Source organism: Cydia amplana, chromosome 10, assembly GCF_948474715.1.
Source record: "Cydia amplana chromosome 10, ilCydAmpl1.1, whole genome shotgun sequence".
NCBI lineage: Eukaryota > Metazoa > Arthropoda > Insecta > Lepidoptera > Tortricidae > Cydia > Cydia amplana.
Genome location: NC_086078.1, coordinates 9,867,360 through 9,892,537, shown reverse-complemented (window position 1 = coordinate 9,892,537; position 25,178 = coordinate 9,867,360). Strand labels below are relative to the sequence as shown.

The 25,178-nt window shown below is 38.9% G+C and overlaps 2 protein-coding genes across 2 annotated transcripts in view; one reads left to right on the top strand and one right to left on the bottom strand.

Annotated features, from left to right (window-relative positions):
• LOC134651374 (uncharacterized) overlaps positions 1-25,178 on the top strand; it is a 222,060-nt gene that overhangs the window by 116,121 nt on the left and 80,761 nt on the right. The gene's annotated exons all lie outside the window — the stretch shown is intronic.
• Positions 1-25,178, bottom strand: part of LOC134651467 (endoribonuclease Dicer) — an 84,771-nt gene that overhangs the window by 52,063 nt on the left and 7,530 nt on the right. The window contains exons 5-22 of the mRNA XM_063506579.1: positions 22,553-22,676; positions 21,565-21,757; positions 20,900-21,078; positions 19,641-19,777; positions 18,510-18,750; positions 17,327-17,445; positions 16,920-17,032; positions 15,838-15,940; positions 14,042-14,229; positions 12,488-12,603; positions 11,231-11,363; positions 9,943-10,220; positions 8,885-9,071; positions 6,198-6,283; positions 4,769-4,907; positions 3,347-3,561; positions 2,537-2,619; positions 2,024-2,120 (exon numbers count right to left, since the gene is read on the bottom strand). Coding sequence (XP_063362649.1) covers positions 2,024-2,120; positions 2,537-2,619; positions 3,347-3,561; positions 4,769-4,907; positions 6,198-6,283; positions 8,885-9,071; positions 9,943-10,220; positions 11,231-11,363; positions 12,488-12,603; positions 14,042-14,229; positions 15,838-15,940; positions 16,920-17,032; positions 17,327-17,445; positions 18,510-18,750; positions 19,641-19,777; positions 20,900-21,078; positions 21,565-21,757; positions 22,553-22,676 — 2,731 coding nt within the window. The remainder of the gene's footprint in view (positions 1-2,023; positions 2,121-2,536; positions 2,620-3,346; positions 3,562-4,768; positions 4,908-6,197; positions 6,284-8,884; positions 9,072-9,942; positions 10,221-11,230; positions 11,364-12,487; positions 12,604-14,041; positions 14,230-15,837; positions 15,941-16,919; positions 17,033-17,326; positions 17,446-18,509; positions 18,751-19,640; positions 19,778-20,899; positions 21,079-21,564; positions 21,758-22,552; positions 22,677-25,178) is intronic.

The window sequence follows — 25,178 nt, the reverse complement described above, 5'->3', positions numbered from 1 at the left end:
CACATTTTATAGGGACAGATTACGTGGTCAGCATTTCCCCGCGCTATACGGAATGCCCGCCGCGCGACTTGCTCCTCAGTTGTTCCCCGGCTGTGTACTGAGAAATACACGTTCTAATTAAGTATTCCGGATTATCATTTATATACTCCCAGATAGTTAATTCCTATAACTGGTGACCCCGACGTGATGACTTCTTCAAGGCGACATATTCAGATGGTGGAGGCTTAAGCCGGCCCCCCACCACGACCGGTTTCCCGTGTAGCAACGGAATCCTGTGACATATGATTTTACTGAGTCGGACCATTTTGCCAAACAAACGCGTGGCAATTTGAATATGCATTCTACATTGACGGCTTAGCATGGAAAACTATTTGTAGTGTGCTAGGCAACGGCGCAATGCATTATGCCGCTAACGATATCCACAACGGCATTATTGTTACTTGGTACGACCGCTAACCGGTTCCCTTCTTTCCGCAAGGAACTAGAGTGGCGCTCGTACATAATTGAGGTTTAAGCGTTATCGATAATAATATCTGGATATAGTGTGTATGGAAGTAATTATTTTTCAATTAAAATTTTACTATTATTTTGTAGTAGTATACCTATAAATTTTTAATAAAAATGCAGTAGGTAGGTACGTCAAAGAAAAAACTGTTTTAAATATTATTTATTACATTGTAGTTTATACCTATAAGTACAGGTATTAAAGTTAGGTTCTTAGCAACGATTTAAATAACTGCACTAGGTATGATCAAATATGTTCATACTTGTCAAATATATTATCCTTGACACACTTTTTACCCCTCCTCATTTATATGACGAGTAAATATAAATAAGTTTAAATAATAGTATATCACAAAGATTTTTACTAATAACAAAAATATAGGTATAGAGTGTTTATTATTATTCGTATATGATTTTAAAGCTTATTTAATAGTGCATACCTAACTTACAATATAATTTAACATATTTTCTTTCGCAGTTCTTCATAGCTCTATGTAGCTAATATTCGGATTCGGGTGACGAAATATGCTATAATAAATTAGGTTCATTAAAAAATACAATTGTAACTATTTTATTAATTTAACACTGATTTTTACTCCTTTTTGTGGCGTTTAATTTTTCACAATGCAGGTGACGGCTCGCGTCTAACGACAATCCCAAAGTAATATAAACAAACAGTAAATAAAATCGTTACTAAATTATATACCAATTATGTTAGGTACGTTTTGATAAACATATAACAAGCGTTCGAATCATTGCTATTTTTTCATTAAAAGCTTTGTATTACATTCTATCAGTAGAAACCTTTGTGACAGAACTTTATGGACCGAATAATATTATAGGTAGGTTAACCTTAATCGTACCTTAAAAATTTTAGCTCGCAAATAAGGTCAAATGTTTAAAGGTATATAAATTAAGTCAATGGCAATTATTACTTAAAATATTTTAATGCCAAAACAATAAAATCATGTTTAGAACATAATACAAAATATCGATAGCTGTTGTAAATTTATCGACTTGTCCTACTCTCTAGCGTCGCCGCTCTTGTCCTTTACCCCACGCGGTTCGGCCAATCACAGCGCGTGAGTTGGTTGTCTGGCTACGCCCTCAATGATGTGGTGGGGAACAGTTGGAGACACCGAGTCTCGTTGAAATTATGCTTCGTTATAAATCTCCTTACTTCTATGATCTGAGGTGCGGAGTGTTAGGGCCGGCAACGCTCTGGAGTTGCAGGCGTACATAGTGTACGGAGACTGCTTACCATCAGGCGGACCGAATGCTGGTTTGCGGATTTTGTATGACTTTTCTAGAGCAAAGAACATACAGCACAGTAGGTACAGCATCTTAAGGGCTTACACTTTTTTTACTTGTTTTTGTCCCTCAAAGAGTTACCCAATAATTATCTTAGAAGTTATTCTTGTAAAGTACTTTTTTTAATTAATAAAGCACCACTTTCTATGCGAAAATGCCCTAGTCTATGTTCTGTAAGTATAGTATAAAGTAAGGCTTAATATATCACCTGTCGATACTGTTGATAGTCGTAGGCTCTTCAACTTGCGCCTGCAGTGATTTCATCGCGACTGGTAGGTTTATCGCTATTGGCTCCCATTCCTCGCCTAAGAATATACAAATATTTAATATTTAAACTTTCGCGTTTTGGACACATTGACTCACAATCACATTTATAGTAGACGGGTCTATCGCGAATTTATTTTATTACCTTTATTTACCGACATTTCGACACAGGTTTCACTGGTCGTATTGATGGTAATAAATTCGCGATAGACCCGTCTATAAATGTGAGTTAATGTATATACAAATATTTGTCAATTCTCTTCTCATACAATATGGTTACACGGTTGGACATCCAGAAGACTAAGTAATAGTTTTAGGTCTCGCACTAGGGATATAGAAAGATAGTGAGAAAAATGTAATGAATGGCACTGATACTTTTGTGACACAAACGATGGGCACGAAGATATTACGTGCAATACTATATCTATCAATAAGTTTGTATATTTTAATTAAGCACCTTGTGGTAAATGGACTCGTCCATATTTAGTGTATTTTGTGATTTCAGCGCGTAGGTCGTACGCAATCAGTAACATGTGAACTCTGAAATAAAATAAATCAGTAAGTTACTTAATAGTGATAAAAAAATTGTATATGTATAAGGTATAGTAGTGTGTTTACTTAAAATAAACAAATTTAAAAAAAATCATAGGCTCGTGCCGCCCAATGTACATTACGACGTACACTCAGTTTCGATGGAATGACAACCATAATTACAATTAATTTGTCTCGTAAAATTTTAGAACAATTGAAATTCAACCCAATCGAAAATACAACAAGATTCAATCTTCCTTGGCTATACGAAGCTTGGCACGAGGATAGAAAGTAATTTAGTTTTCACACCACCTATTCGGAAAAGAGCTTTTTCACACCACCTATTCGGAAAACAGCTTTTCTTCCCTGCTAGGAGGGATCAAAGTGGCGCTTTTCCTCCCTGCTAGGAGGGATCCAAGTAACACTTTTCTGTTCTAGCACACTATTTTTAAATTTTTTTGCACATTATTTTTTTAGCTTAAATAATCTGTTTGAGCATCAGATTGTGTCAACACTAAGATTTTTTTATTTTCCTCATAGTTGATGTGAAAAACAGTATGTGTCACACGGTATCAAAATTATTTCGTCTAGGGCGTTAACACTTGAATCCCTCATTACACTCAGGATTCTACTTTAGAATCCATCGCTTCATTCAGGATTCAATGTACGCCCTTGACGGAAATATATCATTTTGATCCCTTGTAACACAAAATACTATTGTTCTTAGAGTATTCACCTGTGTATAATGCTAGGCAGCATCGTCGCTTTGTACCACAGCACGCCCGGATAGTCGTATTTCACACAGAACTCCGGTATGAAGATCTCCGTGAAACTTTTCGGTTTGTCGTCGCCCTGCGAGACCGAGATTAGCTTTTTCTGTTTGTCTGTGAAGGCTTTGATGGTGGGCGCTCGGGGTAGGAGGCAGTTCATGCGTGTGGTTATGTTGCAAACCTGAAACAAGCAACAACGGTTGCACTCCGGGAGTGCCGATAGAAGTGAAAACCCACCTCACTATGTTACCGACGCCCGGTAACACGATACATACGTTTAGCGGAGGTATTCTATTTATTTATTATATATTATTATCATTCTCAAATAAGATCACACTTTTTCATTGACATGTTTATTTACATACTGCCATGACAACGTCAAATTATTTGAACATAGGTAAAGTCTTGAAAAGGAGTCCGCAACATAAATGTCAAATAACATTGAGTTTTTCTTTGATTTAAATGGCATTTAAATTATGAGTGGCCACCTTACGGGGCTTACGGTCACGTGATCGCCTTACGCCCCTTACGGTCACGATATCCCCTTACGCTGTCTCGAGTTTATCATTTTTTCCCCACCTCAAAAAGTTCCCAGCGCCGCTAAAGAAGTTTCACTTCAAAAATTTGTGGATCAACGGACGAATGATGGGTGCAGTTATCAGCCTGATAAGAACATGATCACTTTGCACATCGCGCCATTGAAGGAGAGGGTTGCTTTATCCCGTCATTATCACGTCGATAATCGCATCAACATCATCATCTCATCTTCCTCGCGTTGTCCCGGCATTTTTGCCACGGCTCATGGGAGCCTGGGGTCCGCTTGGCAACTAATCCCAGTAATTGGCGTGGGCACTAGTTTTTACGAAAGCGACTGCCATCTGACCTTCCAACCCAGAGGGTAAACTAGGCCCGTATTGGGATTAGTCCGGTTTCCTCACGATGTTTTCCTTCACCGAAAAGCGACTGGTAAATATCAAATGATATTTCGTACATAAATTCCGAAAAACTCATTGGTACGAGCCGGGGTTCGAACCCGCGACCTCCGGATTGCAAGTCGCACGCTCTTATCGTTAGGCCACTAGCGCTTCTTGCATCAACATATCCGTACAAATTTGAAAACGTCTTTATTAACACATTCATTGCCACCCCCAGCCAAACAAAACATCCGCGCCAGGCCTCAACAATTTCGTCATATAAAACCGACCACATACGCTAGGTTATAACCGATGGTTATGCCTGCACAGTTCATTTGTGCAGGTATAACTGAACGTGTGTATGACATGACTCCTTGCCTGCGCAAGCAAAATTTGAATACTAATATTATATGTACATAAATGCTTCATGCTTAAACCGCTCAACTAATTTAGATAATCTCAATATAAACTAACCTCAAGCAACGGCTGGTCCTTCCTGCCAACAATCTCCAGGTTGTATTTCGCAGAGTAGTATTGCTCGTAGGTATCGTACGAAGAGTCGTCAAAGGCGGACTTTGGCGTCATGTACTCTATCACTTTCGACACTACGTACCTAGTGAAACGTAAGACGTATGTTGTAAATTAACCTTTTCGACGCCGTGTCAAACACAAAAGCTGTCTCTCAGACGCCACGTCACCGAAGTGTCAAAACTGAAATTGAACTTTATGCATATGCACCTAGGTCTATGTTGCTATGTGGGCTATGACCGATTAATACGTCTTTGGCGTTGGACCTGCGGTGCGTATATATCGGTCATTGGCGTCCAAAAGGTTAAGCAGGTTAGTTTAACTTTAGATATATTTGATTTTGTTATATTAAGATCAAATGTGACGTCCTACGGGTAAACGTACCTCATGGTATCGGCGCTTACGTTACGTTGTTAATTAGTATTGGAGCGCCATTCATAATAGCGTACCTTTACTCGTGGAACGTCACAAATATATCTAATATACTACAGAAAAAATCAGGAAAGGACCAAGTAACTATCGTTGATAGACAACGCCAATCGAAAGTGAAATCGTTTATGGTAATGATCACGTGACTTCTCGTTGCATCTGTCATCCCGATATATTTTTTATTTTCGATGGGCGTTTGTTGATGTACGATTGTCATCTTGGCTAGGACCCCAGGATGTCCTGTGGGTGAACTTTGTGTGGAATCGAACCAGCGTTACCCCGGGACTACGCTAATATCACTAAAGCTTTGGATTCCTCCGAAAGCGGTGCCGTCATATAGCGGACGCTATATAGCGGTGAATGACGTCACTAGAACGTTGTCTATGTAAACAAGATGGCGCGGTTTCCTAGACGGCGTTGATTGTCAACGTAACGTAAAAAAGCGGTGCCGTCATTTGGATGACGGCCGTCATGACGGTGTCGATAGTTTCGTGAACGTTTTATTAGATAGGGGTGAAGCCATTTTGAATAAATGACACGAGATTTGAATAAATGATCTTCCGTACTACGATTATTTTCCTCTTCTGATGATATTTCAACCTCCAAGTAAATTATAGATGGTCAAGCAAATCTTGTCAGTAGAAAAAGGCGCGAAATTCAAATTTTCTATGGGACGATATCCCTTCGCGCCTACATTTTTCAAATTTGCCGCTTTGACCTTGGTGGCTGACGGTGTGTTATGACGCAGTGGTACTTTCCACATGTTGTCACCGTAAAGACGGCCGTCTTTTGCGGCCGCTATATGACGGCCGCTATATGACGGCACCGCTTTCGGAGGAATCCAAAGTTTAAGACAACTGCCTTTATATAACTTTGGTAACAATGCAATGTTATGGTTCTGGTGACGCTTAAAACTTGAATATGTATAATTTTCTAAGGATCTTACCGGCTAGGCAAGATAGCGCCCCGGTACCAGGGTGTCACCACAGAATAATGGTAATCTTCTTGCGTCACTTTCAGTGCTTTCCTTTCCTGTGAGGACAAAAAAAAACAAGTTTACCAAAGACGTATTGATAGAACACTTAAGGAATCGTCTATTGTATGTGTACGAGGGGTATTCAAAATATTCTCGGTATGAGAATGAAAACAAACAAGTACGAAAAGTTTGATATTTTTATTTTTCAATGTACTCCCCCCCTATGTTCATACACTTAAAAGATCGATCAATTATTTTTTTTAATCCTGCATAAAAATATTTTTTATCTTTGGTGTAAAAATGCTCCTCCACTGCCGCCTTCAATGCTTCATCATCGGAAAATTTATTTCCACGCAGATCCTTTTTAAGATTGGGGAACAAAAAGAAGTCGCTGGGGGCTAAGTCCGGACTATACGGTGGGTGAGTAACAGTTTCAAACCCACATTCAACAATAGCTGCCTTGGCAATATGAGCAGTATGGACAGGGGCGTTGTCATGCAGAAGCATAACACCTTTGGTTAACTTTCCTCGCCTCTTTTCTTTGATTGCATCCTTTAATTGACGTAGAATGTTAGCGTAGTACTGTCCTGTGATATTTACACCTTTTTCTTTATAATCGATCAGTAATACTCCTTCACAATCCCAAAATATCGTGGCCATGACCTTGCCAGCTGAAGGGATGACCTTGAACTTCTTGGGATGAGCTGAACCCTTAATGTGCCACTGCATGGACTCTTGTTTACTCTCTGGGTCATAATGATGAACCCAGGTTTCATCTCCAGTAACTATTCTTTGCAGCACCTCATCAGGATTTTCACCGCACAGGTCAATAAAATCGGAACAACAAGCTACACGCATGTCTTTTTGAAGCCGAGTCAGCATTCGCGGAACCCATCTTGCACTTACTTTTGACATATTAAGATGGTCATGGATAATATCATGTACGGTACCAATAGAGAGATTGGTTACTTGTGCTATAGATTTTACCTTCACTCGACCATCTTCCAATATAAGTTTTTCCACTTTATCAATATTTTCTTGTGAAGTAGCTACTACAGGCCGGCCAGGTCTAGGGTCGTCTTCAACACTCTCCCTTCCACGTTTAAACTCGCTTGACCACTTTTGAATGGTAGATAAAGAAGGAGCAGACTCACGGTAAACACAATCCATTTCCTCTTTTATGGTTTTTTGATTTTTACCATGTTTTGTCAAGAATTTTATCACGCATCGATGTTCTAATTTAGTTAACATTGTCAATTCCCACATGATGTTCATGTTTGTTCAGCAATTGCAGAAAAACAAAAGAACATCTCGGTTCGAATTATACTTTTTTTTAATGTCAATGAATAAACCTTAGCGGCCAGTAACGAAAGAAATTTTAGAAGAGGTTGTAAGATATCAATACCGAGAATATTTTGAACGCCCCTCGTACGTTGAAGTTTCAAAGACCAACCTAGGTTACCTGTCCAATATATATTTGCGTCTCTCATTTTGCTAAGTGAGAGAGTGAGACGCAATGCACATTAGACCAGGAAATTGGACAGGTCGAATACCAACCTTAGGGAAAAAGCCATCGACCTCACATTATTTGTCACTCGACTTTCGCCTGAATTCGCCGTAGCGTCTTTACTTATCGAACCGGAAATGTATAACAAATCGTCAGTATCTGGTCTCACTTCTCACCGTGGTGAAATAAGCGTCTGATATTTCCTAAAAACGCAATAGTTAAAATACATAGGCACGTATAGTGTAAATCTTTTCAACTGAGCTAGTTTACTCAGAGTCTCAAGAATACAATGCCATTGAGTGGTAAACCACAAATTAGGATAACTACCGCGTAGTCAAAAGCAGATTATAACCGCCTTGAAATGTTAGTATAGATTAACGACTCTATTTCTTATACAATAGACTACAAAGTACACTAACTAAATAATGGCTAACATAACTTTTTTTACATTTGCACCGGACTACTTCCCTGTCGTGGCTAAGGTGGATATGACTTTACAAAAGATTGAATATGATATTATCTTTTTAAAGCATTTAAGCCCTATTCGACAACGAATAAGGTTAAAAATTCAATATACATGCAATGTACTTGTAACTTATTTTGTAAGTAAACCAGTTGGCGCCTACGAGAACAAAAGCAGATAATAGCATTGTAATAAAACAATGCCACTATTAGTACAGGTATAGTTTGTAGCTTTCTAATAGACCCCGACGGCTAATCCTATTGTCTATTGTTAGTAAAACCGCTCGTGCCACGTGCCACAACCACCTGCATAAAAAATCGGTACCTACTTCGGTTACTGAGTGCCGGCGAGTCGAACGTTACAGAACCAGTCTAAAATGTGTCATCGAGATGCGTAACAAAGGCGCGTTATCGGAGAGCGCACCTACACTGGTTTTTTGAGCGTTGGACTAGCCCGCGCTCAGGTGCCAAATAGAATAATTAGGACCCTTTTTTGCAGGTAAGTAGCACGTGCGGTTTTACTGAACAATAGACAATAGGATAAGCCTTCGGGGTCTACTAGAAAGCTACAAACTATAGCAAGTGCGGTTTTACTGAACAATAGACAATAGGATAAGCCTTCGGGCTCTACTAGAAAGCTACAAACTATATAAGTGAACAAGCTCACTTCAAAAAATGTGTACTATACCTCGTAAGGTGGCCCTGAGACCGGTACCGGAGGGACCTCCTTATATTTCTGCATGACATCCCAGTCGATGTCGTAGCCACCGCCGCTGCCTTTAACTGGCACCACGAAGAGGTTGTTCACTGTGCCGTCGTACATCAGGAACTTTTTCGCAATCTCGAGGACTTGGTCGAAGACGAAGAAGTGGAACCTGAAAAAATACCTTTTTATTTCAAGAAAAGTACCATTTTATGGCCAATAACTTAGCAAAATCTACATTTATGTAGATTATTAGCTATGATAATAATCTACATTTATGTAGATTATTAGCTATGATAATTAATAAATATATACAACGTGAACAATTGAACATACAGTCGCCATCAGATATATCGGAGCGGCCGAGGTGCTCAAATATCTAAACACGCACTCTAACGCCCTGACAATAGAGGCGTGTTCAGATATTTGTGAGCGCCTTGGCCGCCCCGATATATCTGATGGCGACTGTACAACAAATTAATAAACCTACTTTGGAGGTTTGGAACTACAGGGAGTTAATAATGTTAAGTTATGTTATTGAAGAAATAAAATACCACTAAAATTAACATTTTCACTTAGCTGAGTTTACATAAGCGATCAACGATTAAAATAAGTACGCAATCATTTTATTCACACGGGATGTACCTACATCTACGAACATTGACAAACCGATCAATGTTAAAAAAGATGCGTGAAGCTTTCATCTCATAGACAACAATTCAACTTTTTCTACAAACAGAATTTAAAAAAACTAAAATCACCTTGCTTCGGTGCATTCAGATCTGGCGAATCCGCATCTGGCTCACCATTGCAAAACGTTCGCTATCTCGTCGGGTGCATTTCGTAGTACGATCACAGATTAGATTAAACTGAAACTACGTACAGATTTTTTTTTACTGTCTTTAATTACTGCTCAGAGCAGCCAGGAGTTAAGCGTCTCAGGGAAATACCACTGGTACGATGTGTAGCGTGCGTGCTATTCGCATACGCTGTTAGCCGCGCATTCACCAAATCTGGAAGCACCTATTAACAAACTATCTCACCTTTTTATAAGATCCACCATATCACTATTAAGCGGTATAACCGCATAATTCATATGCACATTCACCATTACATCCCCGACCGCCAAAAACATCGGAAACTGGCATATTTTGGGGATCGCTTCAGGCGTTATGAATCCATAGCCCTCGTCTCTAAGTAAAAGGTCGTAGAGCGCACGCTCGCGAGTTTCTTGAGGTCTTTCGAAACCGATTTTCAGTTTAATTACGTGCAAATAATACTGCTGGCTGTCGGCCATGGATCCGGATAGGTATAATGGGAACTGGAAACCAATAAATAGCGCATCAGTAAATAGACAAGAAATTAATCTATAAACGAACGCTAAGATCAATGCAATGACACGCATACGCCCGTTTTCCATCGTATTTTCTCGGAAGCGTTCGTATGTCATGCTACTTCAGTCAACCTCAGTACTCTTTGTACCGAGACTGACTGAAATAGCAAGGCACATTCGTACGTTTCCGTGAAAATACGATGGAAAATAATTTTGCACTACGTACATCTATGTGTCAAGATGCCTGACAACAGGTTATTGTACCAACAAACATCGAAGCCGAAGCTACGAAATAATTTAATGCTTCGTTTACTCAGTTTAAATAAATGCATGATCTCTGGTTACTTTCGTTTGCTGTGTAGTGTCAAGTTCGTCAAAAATGTCGCTGTCATCCTATACAATGTGACGATTAACACGGCATACTGCGTCAACCGCATACCAAGGCCTAACTATGTTAAAAATATCCTGTAGCATTGTGCACATATTTCAGTTTAAGCCTTTATAAGGCAGATGTAATATATTTCCCACATGATTTTGAACTTTGTTTCAAAGTAATATGATTCGATTTTGCATAAACGAGTCTTCATTTACTCAGAAAATGTGTTTTTTTAGGGTTCCGTACCCAAAGGGTAAAAACGGGACCCTATTACTAAGACTCCGCTGTCCGTCTGTCCGTCCGTCCGTCCGTCCGTCTGTCACCAGGCTGTATCTCACGAACCGTGATAGCTAGACAGTTGAAATTTTCACAGATGATGTATTTCTGTTGCCGCTATAACAACAAACACTAAAAACAGAATAAAATAAAGATTTAAGTGGGGCTCCCATACAACAAACGTGATTATTGACCGAAGTTAAGCAACGTCGGGCGGGGTCAGTACTTGGATGGGTGACCGTTTTTTTGCTTGTTTTCCTCTATTTTTTGTTGATGGTGCGGAACCCTCCGTGCGCGAGTCCGACTCGCACTTGGCCGGTTTTTTACAAATGGTTATAAAACTCACCACTTTATCATGCTTCCGCATTCTCTTCTTAGTCCCTGCCTTATGCGACGCACCTTCGTCGTCATCGTCTTCGTCGTCCCACGGCCAGTTTAAGAAACACGACTTTATGTCCGGGACATCAAAGTCCACTTTACTGTACAAAAACAATAGGTCAAATTCATAGGCCCTAACTTTGTAAATATTCTATTTTCATAAAAAATTAGAATACCCTCCATGATATGTTTGTTAACTAACACTGTAATTATTTTCTGTATTCTCTATCTATATCATAAGTATAAAAAAATCTAGAACCAATAATTAATTATACTCGTATATCTGCTGGATCTCTGCGCTGTAAAACTCGTGAACCCCCATTATTTAGAATAATTTAGTATAAAAAAATCCAAAAACTGAATTGACAAAAAAAAATCGAATATTGTGAAACATTTCATAAGAATCGGTTGAGAAATACGACTGGTAGCCTTTCCACGAGTTTCACATTGACATATTCGCTAATGTCTGCGAAGCTTACTTTCTATACAATTCGCTCGCACTAATATGCCAATACTAGCGAGCCCAAGCAGAAAGGGGGAATTTTCGCCAGCTCTTTGCGCTCGATTCCTCAATTATAATGGTTCGTTTTTATTTTGCCCCATCTACTTAATTAACAGCATACTTAAGAAAACAAAATAATTGTTGGGTTTACCGCAAATCACTGAAAACAAAACGGGAGTAAAAAGTCGTTAGAACTATCTTGAAGGTTCAACGGATTATCGACTCTATCTTTATGAATAATAGATAGACTAGGGCCAATTTTTCCCACGACACGTGTCGCCAGCAACGTTGGGTGAAGTGCCACGATGTTTCCGGCCTTCGCTGGACGTGTCGGGTGACATCATATGTAAGGCGCGCAATGTCGATTACCCTTAGTCTACCCCTGCAGGCGTATTATGGATCGCTTTATGCACGTGATAAAATAGCTGTCACTCTTTAACTCCACGGGATAGAAAGTGACGGACACCGTTTTATCACGCTGTCACGTAGACAAAAATGACCGTCATATCCGTACTGGCTTACAAGTTAAATATCGTCGGGTGACAAGTAAAAGTCACTAACTAACATCATTGAAATTATTGGACAATAAACCGTGTTACAAGTGTAATAAAGTGCATTGTTACTTTAATTTTTTGATAGTACTTAGTGACTTTTACTTGTCACCCGATGATATTAGATAACCGATTGAACGAGTCCAATAATAGATAAAATAAAACATCATACCCATAATTTCGAGGCAGCATGGTCACTCGGTCTAGTTCGCCCTCCTGATGCAGTCTTATGCAGGCATTGAGCGCTGCTGATCGCTTAGCTGTCTTCAGGTTTAAGTAGGGCTTGCCCTATAAGAAATAATGCTAAAAATAGATGAATTAAATACAGGAATATAACCGCGAAAATCGAAATTCGCCAATTGCGGGCATCTTTCTCTGGCACTCTAATTACGCCTGCATTGGAGTAAAAGAGAAAGACCCCCGCAATTTGCGAATTTCGGTTTTCGCGGTAGGCACTCAGTATCGGTTCCGAACCTGGAAGTAATTATACACCGTGTTTTTATTGAATTCCGTTAACTTCGGGGTATGGTTAAGTACGTTTAAGAGAACTAAATGGCATAGTTAATTTTCAAAAAAAATTTTTTTTTGTTTTTTTTACAAAAAAATAAAAAAGCGGCCAAGTGCGAGTCGGACTCGCCCATGAAGGGTTCCGTATTTAGGCGATTTATGACGTATAAAAAAAAAAAACTACTTACTAGATCTCGTTCAAACCAATTTTCGGTGGAAGTTTACATGGTAATGTACATCATATATTTTTTTTAGTTTTATCATTCTCTTATTTTAGAAGTTACAGGGGGGGGGACACACATTTTACCACTTTGGAAGTGTCTCTCGCGCAAACTATTCAGTTTAGAAAAAAATGATATTAGAAACCTCAATATCATTTTTGAAGACCTATCCATAGATACCCCACACGTATGGGTTTGATGAAAAAAAAAAATTTTAGTTTCAGTTCGAAGTATGGGGAACCCCAAAAATTTATTGTTTTTTTTTCTATTTTTGTGTGAAAATCTTAATGCGGTTCAAAGAATACATCTACTTACCAAGTTTCAACAGTATAGTTCTTATAGTTTCGGAGAAAAGTGGCTGTGACATACGGACGGACAGACGGACAGACGGACAGACAGACAGACATGACGAATCTATAAGGGTTCCGTTTTTTGCCATTTGGCTACGGAACCCTAAAAATTTAGTTTAAAAACTAATTAAATGTAGTATAAAGCGTTGTTGTAACACGGGCTTTACATTTAACTCAACCAAACAATTGAAATCTGTGACATATCAATGTCATTTCGAACATCGATCGACCGAGATTGTAATTAAGTTTAGTAGCAAATGTATGAACTCATTCTAAACACTAATCAATATGTAAACCGGCCCTAAGGCAAGTGTACACGCTTGTAGAGGCCTTATAGGAAAAAAAAAATTGGTTATCTCCGAAATGGAGTTAATTAGAATATCGGTGTCTTTGAGAAAGTTACTTGATTTAAGCTCAGGAACAGTGAGTGCACCCTCGAAATTAACGGAAATAAAAAAAAACACGATGTATTATAACTGTGTGAGTAAAACAGGTAATTTATGGGGTTTACTGAGTAATATCAATTAAAAATATTTTATTCTATGTAAATGTTTATTACAGTTACTTTTTGTAGTAATAACTTGGGACTACATATATATGGCGATATAAATCTAAATAAATATTCGTTTTTATTATTATTTAATTTACCTTAATTGGTTCTTTGACAGGGCAAGCAATGGGCATGATAATAGTGACAACTATTCCCGCATAATGTCCCATATGGTTGTTAACTGACTCCTTAATCCACATGGGGGTTATTATGGTGAACTGGTCATGGGGTAGGCAGGAACAGTAGCGGTTCAGCAGGCTTATAGCACCCACTGCATGGAGACAACCTGTAGATATAAAAAAGTATAATTTAATTAACCTTTTCCACGCCGAGTCAAACACAAAAGCTGTCACTCAGACGCCACATCATTGAAGTGTCAAAACTGAAGTTGAACTTTATGTATATGCACGTAGGTCGATGTTGCTCTGTGGTCTGTGACCGATCGGTCTTTGGCGTTGAACCTACGGTGCGGATATATCGGTCATTGGCGTCCAAAAGGTTAAACAAAGACTTTTCAGTTTAAAGATATGGCGTTGCACGACGCTTTACATCTGAGTTGAGCGTAAGAACTTGAACATTTCTGTATGTTTAATAAAATAGATACAAAATTGTCAGGTCAATGTACTTATTAAAGCATACCGCTTGTATATATTACAGTTTAAATAACAAATATCACAATTATAGTATATAATATTTTGTTGTAGTGCATAATTATTTTCCATCGTATTTTCACGGAAACGTACGAACGTATGTCGTGCTATTTCAGTCAGTCTCGGTACAAAAAGTACTGAGGTTGACTGAACTAGCATGACAAATACGAGCGTTTCCGAGAAAATACGATGGAAAACAATTATGCACTACGACCTAATGGTGCTCTGGTCCGCTTGATACAGTCAGCACCAATAGTTGCTAAGCGGGCGAGATGTTCAAAATAATCTTGACGCGACTTTATTGTTAAGAGAATAAGAGCGCGTCAAGGTAATTTTGAACACCTCGGCCGCGTAGCAACTTCAGCTGCTGACTGTTCAAATTCAAATTAAAAATGTTTTATTCGCAAATATAGGTAGTACATACAGTGATGGTAATCTTATAATAAGTGTTGTCGCTATATTTGACCAACAGGCATGCAAAAAACATATGTACATATGTAGAAATGATTAAAATTTTAAGCATATTATTGTATGTTTAAGATTAAAATCACTCCAAGATATAGGTTGTCTTAAATCTAAATTAAACTAATGTGCAGAAAATATGAATAGAAATCAATATCAAGGAATTAAATGACATTTGAATATACTACAGTTACCATTGAAATACTAGTTTTATAATATCAAAACCCGGATGTCAAAGTTTAAATTTATATAGTAAATAAGAATACAAAAGACGTAATGTCAAAGTCAAAATGAGAAAAAATAAAAATTAAATATTCAAATAATCTGAGAGACAATTAAATAATACAAAGGCATTTATCTGTTAAGAATGTCATCAATGCACGTTTGAATTCAATGGTATCCTTATTTCTAATTGTGTCAGGTAGTTTATTATAAATTTTGCTTCCCAAACAAATCACACTCTTTAATTTAAGGGCAGTGTTAGCTGGTTCGGTATGATAATCCATTTGTACTGTTCTTTTATTTCGTGAATGCGTTGCTGTTGCTATGCATATTGGATGATTAACAAGACTGTAAAGGGGCCCACTGATTAACAGTCCCCCGGACGGTATCGGCCTGTCAGTTAGAACAAAAAGTTGACAGCTCCGAACAACTGACAGGCCGATACCGTCCGGCGGACTATTACTCAGTGGGCCCCTTAAAATCTATCGTGGTGAGACACCTTAAAAAGCAATATCCTAAAAAAATATAAAATTGGCTTATAGTTGGTTATTTTAACTTACTTCCATAGGGATTGTTGTACTGTGGAATGTCATCTTCTTCATACATAGTTTGTATGGAAGACTTGGAAGGAGCTTCTCTGGTATCCGAGGATCCTACGAGTAACTGCAAACATACACTATCATTAAAAGTAATATAATTGTAATAAAGTACAAACAGCAACAATCTTAACTGTATATCGGTGGACCTTATTACAAAAGGCATAAGGATTAAGGTCCAACGATGTACAGTTAACAGTGTGGGCGATGGCACAGAATAAGTACCTAATAGTATTATCATACAGAACGGCCACGCACCGCCCCGCCCCGACTCGCATTACCTCGCCCCGCGACTGGCCGCGACATGAATCTGGCGGACTTCTGGCGTCCTCTCAGTACAGCGACTTACCCACACATACTACAATAGGCTACATGACTAATTTTTTTTTATGGTATCTATCGATCGGGTTTGTTTTTAGGATCAAATGTCTATATGGGACCCATTGCATTAAAGTAACACAAAAGTCAGAAATTGTAGTCAAAGTCCGACAGTCGCACTTCACTCGCGAAACGCCCTATACAAAACGGCCAGAGGCCGTGACGTCATCGCCCATCTTGTAGTATGGACAAAACAAGAAAATGCGGTTTTGTCGGTGAAATATTGCGTTTATGTATATAGTTGCTATACAATATTTTTTTGGATGAAATGTAAGGAATCGAATGGTACCCTTACTTTTATCGTTTTTGGAAGTTAAAAAAAACTTAAATTTTGAAACTTTCAGGTCCTGTAATTTTGTAATTTTTCAATATTTTATTTTAATATCCACATTATTGTGATAAATAGCTCGTTTGCTATCTATTTTACTAGATTTTGTGTTATAAAATTCAACATGTGTCATCATCCCTATTACTCGTGTACAGACGTGCCGCGCACACATATAAACGCAAATGATTTTTCATGTATGGCGTGTCCGCCCTGTGGCGATGGTAGAATATAAAGTGTAGTGTAGTAAAGGGTGTGTCCATGGCTAGACTGATCCAATCACAAGCAAAAAATAAATCATTATGTACTCTGTAAAGTGCAGGGCTATGCTAAATTACAATACCTTTTGAATGTATTTCTCAGTTTGTATGAAGCTATGGTATTTATTCATAAATTTCTCTCGATCGCTAGAGTTCACTAATAAAACGAAGCTGGAATCTGCACTCCTTGCTCGACCTGAAAATTTGATGCAACTACATGCAAAAGTTATCACTTTAAAAAAAATTGTACAAAGTGACCCTTTTCATGTGTGTTTAGATATCTGTAAACTCAACAAGTTGACAGTAACGCCCCATTTAGACCGTTCGAGAACTTGCATGCGTTTTTTGTTACATTGCGGTATTTGATCGATCGACTAAATTCATTGTACTTTGTAGTAGCAATGTATCGATTATTGCATGCAAGTTGAACCGTCTAAATGGGGCTTAAACATAGACAAGTTACTAAATAAATTGATAATCATCTGTATACCTTTGCTTTGGACATAAGAGCGATATTCCAATGGCGCATCGAAACGGAGTACCAACAGGCACTGGGGAATGTCCACACCCTCCTCGATTACACTCGTTGCTATCAAACAGTTGAGTTCCCTGAAACAGAATTGGTATAAAATAAGAGATTATCACAGTTTCGTTTAGCAAGAGAACAAAATAATATACCGCATCTTTATAATCCACTGAAGCGAAAAGCGTCATATCACGACGACTGAAAGCCGTGCCCCAAACGCTTAAAAGTCATCAAATGATGAATGAGTTAACAATCAAATTCTAGGTTTTGATATGCTACGTGCGGTGTCTATTTATAACCAGCGCTCGGCGGGGGTGAGCTATTAATACGACGCTCCTTATAATATGACGTATAAAGACTTGTCAAATTATAAGGTAAATCGCTCACCCCCGCCGAGCTCTGTTTATAACCCATTGAACGCTAAAAACGTCATATCATTTCGACTCACAGACAATCCAACCTCTAGACATAGCATAGTCGCGCTACCCCCTCTGCCACACAAACGGTAGCGTTACTCCATCTTCGAGTCAATCCCGTGCCGTGATTGGTCCGTGTCTTTGAACGGACCAATCACGGCACGGGATTCGCTCACCTCGTCCCCCGTCCCCCCCCCGTATTATTGGCAGCATCGGTTTCATGAAAGAATTGGCCTAAGCTCAGTCTAGAGGTTGGATTGTCAGTGTTTCGACTGAAAACCGCCCTCCAAACGCTACGAAGTCAAATGACGATCAAGTTCTAACGTTTCATATGGTGCGTGTGACGTCTGGTTATAATATAACCCATTATACGCCACTACGTCATATACTGAAAGCCGTGCTGTGTCAGATGCTACGTCAAAACAAATGATCAAATTCTAACTTTTGGTAAGATACGTGCGGCGTCTGTGGTACAGTCGACTTCAAAGATATGATTACACTTTTACACCTTACTGTAGGTAATAAGGCGAAAATGTTAAGCATATCGTGATGAGCACAGATATTTGATATTCTACATATCGTTGTCTGAGTATACCCATAACACAAGCCTTCTTGAGCTTACTGTGGGACTTAGTCAATCTATGTAAGAATGTCCAATAATATCGTTGACATCGACTGTACATATTTGATGTTCGACAGACAGCGCTGAAGAAACATTAAGAAAAACTTACTTATTCCGAAACATGAGCAACGCCTTGTGACTAGCCTTCTTGACATAAGCTTGTTCCCTAGTGCTCTTATACGGGTCGATGTTGAAACCGACCAAGAAATCGTGTCTTAGGAAGCTGAACTCCTCCGGATTTGCTTCCTTCACATCCTTGAGGAGGTTGTATAGGATTTTGGCGGTGAATCGCTGTTGTGTGAAGATGATTCCTGAGAGGGGCTCGTTCGATTTGTTTGTTCTTCTTATAACTGAAAATTGGTAAAAATGCATACTTACTAAAAACTCTTTTCTTCTGTCTCATACAGTATAGCCTGACCAGTAATATATGATAATTGTCAAGAGGGCGCTGTTATTCTCATGTCTTCATCTTCCTCGCGTTTCCCGGCATTTTTGCCACGGCTCATGGGAGCCTGGGGTCCGCTTGGCAACTAATCCCAGTAATTGGCGTGGGCACTAGTTTTTACGAAAGCGACTGCCATCTGACCTTCCAACCCAGAGGGTAAACTAGGCCCTTGTTGGGATTAGTCCGGTTTCCTCACGATGTTTTCCTTCACCGAAAAGCGACTGGTAAATATCAAATTATATTTCGTACATAAGTTCCGAAAAACTCATTGGTACGAGCCAGGGGTTGAACCCGCGACCTCCGGATTGCAAGTCGCATGCTCTTACCGCTAGGCCACCAGCGCTTCAATTCTGTTATTCTCATGTATAGGGTGACAATTCAGTGTAGTATGAAAAAATTAGTTCCAGTGAAATTCCGCAACATGGCGCACCCTCAATAGATCCTGGTTCACCTATAAATATGTCTCACTATCTACCTCAAATGTCCGACTGTTTTTCTTAGGTATATTCAATTTTTCTTAAGGTTACAAAATGTGTGGCTTTCCATCACAGAAGGGTTCTTATGCTTCCATTCAAGAACATTAAGGACTTTTTCATCTGAATTTTCAACAGAAAATGGACGGGTTATACACAGATTTAGGTTCTAATCTGTCTTTTCTGTTCCCTAAAGTTAAGAACATGGGAACATTGTAACTTTTGATACAGGCCATAACTGCTTCGAGAGCACTCTTGGATGAAATACATTATGTATAACCAGAAATTAAGTTTTTTTACATGTATGATGCGGATATTTTACCTCCAGGCCTGTTATATAAATCGGGGTTGAACTCTTTTAATACATTTAGCAGCTGTATAATCTGATCTGAAGAATGTTTGATGATTTTCTCATACCCCTCTTCTTTTGACATAGACAGCAATAATACCATTCTAGCTCTGTAAAAGAAAAAGCAGTCTTAAAATTGAAGCCGATTCTGACTTATTAATTTGTTAATGTTATATTATCTTGTTATGATATGGCCCCGACGCGACCCGCAGTGCATCTCACCTCACAATGGCTCACATGCACCAATAATAGTTAAATCGGCATTCGGCCTCCTTGACCCTTCAATCCTATAAGGAACGTGTGCATTGGAAGGTATACTATCATCACTTTGTGACCTACATCGAAAACTTAAACTTTACATTGACACTTCACGCCTATAAGCGGTTACTGCCCCGTACAGTTCATGCCCCCTCCCTATTTTAGCTCATAATCACAAACTTTGTGACAGCTATATAATATTTAAAACCTTCGCGTTTTGAACACATGTTAACAAAATAAAGGTAATAAAAAAAAACAACGAGTTGCACTCCGGGAGTGCCGACAGAAGTGAAAACTCAATGACTAGTCCAAAATGTCTGCAGCACTATGTATAATTGACCCATCCTCCTTTCTATTGAAAAACTTTAGTTCCGAAATTGCTGGCCAGTGAGCTTAAAATTGTAGCGTTAATTGTTTAAAATTCTAATAGAAATTGTAAAGTTACCTTGCAGACCTCGCATCTAAATATATTTGGTCATGATATTTTGAGTTTTATTCACCAGTACTAGAGTTCACTTTTATTAGCGATTTCATCAAGATGTAGCTTTATTGAATTATATTTAAGTGATATAAAGTTAGAATGTAACTGTGAGATCCTCGTATTTCAGCCCGTAAATGATTAGAACCTTTTTCATGTAATGTTATTGAGTTTTTATTTATTGATTTAAATGCAATCTAAATGAATGGCCATCTAAACCTTACGGTCACGTGATCGCCTTACGGTCACGTGATCGCCTTTACGCTGTCTCGAGTTTATCATTTTTCCCCACCTCAAAAAGTGCCCAGCGCCGCTAAAGAAGTTTTCACTTTAATCAATTTCGCGATAGACCCCGTCTATAAATGTGAGTTAATTTGTGACAGCGGTACGGAAGAAAAGTTGCGGAACACAGAGCCTTACCACGAAAATCGTAATTTCGTTTACGTTTACTTTATCTTAACGTCTCTTGAAACACACAAATAAAAGCTACACTCACTTGGTCAAATGTGTGATGACAAATTCATATAACAACTCCTGCTCTTTGCTTAGAGACTTCCGCTTCAGCCGCTCCAGGAGAATTATGTATGAGGTGATGCTTAAAGACCCGCCGTATACGCCGAGGTCTTTTATAAACATCATCATTGAAGAAATCATGTTCTTTACTGCTTTTATTATCTGAAACCAAAAGTCTATGTTAACCATTTGAAGGGCACGCCTATCGTGTGCGCGTCATTCATCGTGAACCTTGTCAGAACGCACGAAGGTTGATATTGGGCTGTACAACTCAGTTGTACTGATCAAAACGTAGTATAATTGAGCCTACGTGTAGCGATCTCGTGCTCTTTGTAAACGCTTCATAATGCGGTATCTGTGTAGTCTGTGACGTCACCATATATGTAGATAGATAAGTATTACTCATTTTTACATAATAACCACATAGAGTTTTGGTTCAATCAGGGAAGCCATTTAAGAGGCCTATGTACACTTGTACAGTAATGGGCTGCTATTGGTTATTTGCCAAGTATGGGGCGGAGAACTAATAGTGACGAGTGAAAATGTAAACTTTCGTAGGCCACTACGCCATATACGCCAGGCGCCATTCACCTCTTAGCTGATGAATTGATGTTTGATAATTAATTGATAAAACTACTCGACACCCACCTTTTTAGGATCAGTCGTGATATCCTGCTGGTACTTTTTGAGTTTGATCTCTGGCGTAAGGTTCGTTTGTGGCAGCTGGACGGACAATACGTAGTCTATCAGCACCCTTAATATGTCCATGGCTTTCGCGGCCCCTGGCGTCACTTGCGGCGTCTCGTAGAACTCCACAACCTCGTTGGGATTCGTAGAGTAGCTATAACATTAAACAATTTAGCAAAGTGTACTGGAATCGGATCCCACTATGATTTCATTCCAACTGTTTCTATGACGTTCCTGTGAGATATGTATGTATTGTCACTGCCAAGTAGTGCAAACTAAGCGTGGTCGGGGTCTATTGTCTCTTGATAATTTAAATACATAGTTACATGTCGTGTAGTCACGTAGTTAAATTGGACATTGATGAATTTACCATGTTCGGTTAGGTTATTGCATTTATTTAACTATTTTTTTCTACTCCCGTACTTTTATTTGTCATTTAAAGGGTCGTGCACACACCTTTAAAACCCTACCTTATAGTTGTCAAGAAAAGTCTTTAGTCTATTCCCCAAAAAAGAATTTGTGCATACACGCAGTATCTTTTTGGCGATTTTACGATACTTCGTGTAATGACCACTTAAAAAATATTGAATGAAATACAGTGTTGCCAACCTTATTTTAAATGTCATCTCTGACAAATAAGTGAACCATAGACATGTTTTTTTTTTAATTTCATTCATTCATTATTTTCCCGCCCGTACCCTCCATTTTTGCTACTTCTTGAATTAAAAATATTTGTTAAATTTACAATTTTATTTAAAAGTAAGTGCTTGGTCGTAGAAAAAGTATTGTATGCAACGTTGTTTAACTGAGTCAAAAAATACTCGTGGCGTCTTTATTAACAATTTTCGGCTTCGCCTCAAATTGTTACTCACGCCACTCGCCTTTTTTGACCTCTATTAAACAACGGTTGCATAAAATACTATTATTGTAAACCAGTAAAAAAACTTACTTCAATACCTCCCCCATTTCATTGACAGTGGCGATAGTCGCGTGGAAAGTGGTCTCAAGATCTTTCAAAGACTGTTGAATGCTTGGTATTGCCACGTTGCTGTTTAATAACGTCGCTGTCAGACCTACAAGGCAAATTTAAATAAATATTTTTAATAACGAAACTTACATGAGGCACAGACATATTAATCCGAGTCATGTTATGCCGAGTCATCGGGCGCGGAGAGCTGCGGCCCGCAGTCTGCGCCGGTCCGTCACCGTTAACGCAAGCTCCTGATGACACTCCTCGGTACGGAGTGAAACATGTCGAGCGTTTTCGACTTAAAATACGTGATTGACCCGATTTATATATATTAAATAAATATGCTCATAAAACAAATACAATTACAAAATGGTCTTTTTTTATGATATAGGAGGCAAACGAGCAGACGGATCACCTGATGGTAAGCGATTACCGCCGCCCATGGACACCCGCAACACCAGAAGGGTTGCAAGCGCGTTGCCGGCCTTTGAGATGGGAGTACGCTCTTTTCTTGAAGTTTTGAAGGTCGTATCGGTCCGGAAATACCGCAGGTTGGTCTTTGGTAAAATCCAACAAACCGTAGGACTGTCAATATGCCAAAGAATTTAAATAGAGCCACGCCTAAAAAGTAGTGTCCGACCGAAACATGTTTTTTTGCCGAAACCGAATGTTCGGCTTTGGCTCTAGTTTCGGCCGAAGCCGAAACCGAAACTTTTGAAGACTTGTTAAAATCGTTGAAAAAATATCATAAAACCGCTTTTAAACTCATATTAAGGGGCTGTCAACACCCAATGTCCTTGAAATTGATATTACTTAAGGGGCTCCGCCACGCCAATGACCTTCGATCTGAATCCCTTAGTTTTCTTGTGTTTTTTGTAGCTTATCATATTAACAGCAACGGCTTTAAGCAATGTAGTATTCCATATTTACTTCAAAAGTTCATTGTCTTCGAGATATTTGGCATCAAAGTTGAACAATTTACTGGTTTTCTGGCCATAACTTTTGTGTTAATTCGTTTAAAATTAAAACCCTAGACACGTTTTAAGACACGTCAAAGACGGACCCAAATATGTAGATTTCCTATAAGTAATATCCTTCACAGCAATCTAGATACGAAAAAAGTGTTCTTTTAGACAGTGTTTAAAAAAATCATAAAATAGTACCTATCAATTTCTTTCGAAATCCGGTAGACAATAATGGAGATAAAGATTGAAGAACCGATAGCCGTTTGTCTTATAAAAATCTATCTGTAGTGCAAAAGTAGGAGATACGATTCAAAACTTGTCAAAAATCGATGAAAACCGCAGGTAGCCCCTTTTAAGAAAAACTATTTGATTTAGTAAAGCAAAAAATATATTTATACCTATGTTAATATTTATTATATTTTAAGACCGTGGCCGCACTAGATACATGATTGAACGACATCGGCTCGATAGAAAATAATTGCAAAGATTGGTTTTAAAATCACCATTAATTAAACGGTTCTTGACTTATGTGTCTGAAATTAAAATCAATTTGTCAAAACGCTAACGAGTAATATTACACAAATAATCCACATTTATTTTTATTTCAATAGTTTTCTTATTATTCCCTTGAGCGCTGGTGGTCTAGCGGTGAGTAAGAGCACTAAGAGCGTGCGTGTTTCAATCCAAAGGTCGCAGGTACAAACACTACAATCATTTGATAATATTTACCATTGAGGAAGCCGGACTAGCCCGATAAAGCTTAGTTTACCCTCTGGATTAGAAGGTCAGTCTGATGGCAGTCGCTTTCGTCAAAACTAGTGGCGACGCCAATTCTTGGGATTAGTTGTCAAGTGGACCCTATGCTCCCATGAGCCGTGGCCAAAATACTGGGATGACGCGAGGAAGATGATGAGTTTTCTTATTATTCCCTTGCCCAGGCCCAGTAACATGCGACAGTGCTATCTCATTTACTACGATACAATTAGACAGTGTGCGCGTTTTAGGTATTGACAGCCTCTTAAAGACTGCGTCGACCGTTCAGTGGCCCCATCATTAGTGGAATTGTGTTTCATAATAAACCGATTAATTTCTGTATACATAAATCAGTAGGTAGGTAATATTGTTGTCCTACTTGTTCCACAACTTTTGCTCTTTGTCACATAGTTTAGTTTCATAGAGCGAAGTACCATTGCGTAAATTTCGGCCCGGCCGAAAGGTTCGGCCGTTTTTTGGCCGACCGGAACTACGGCCGAAACATGATTTTTTGGCCGAAACTGGCCGAAACCGAACCTTCGGTCGGACACTACTAAAAAGATATGTACACATGGAGTTGTAGAGATCAAGAGATGCTATTATTGGCCAAGGAAAAAAGTATACACTTTTTAGTGTTCCGTCCCTTTTACTAAAGGGGCTTAGCGGCCCACAGATTACCAGTTCGCCGAACGATATCAGCCTGTCAGTTAAACGCAAAAGGTGACAGTTCCGAACAACTGACAGGCTGATATCGTCCGGCGAACTGGTAAACTGTGGGCCCCTTTAGACTCCACTGTCCAACCTGTCAACCTGTCCAAGTCTGTCTATCAGTTGAAATTTTCATACATACACATATACAGGGTGCTTCATGTAACAGGAGCAATAAA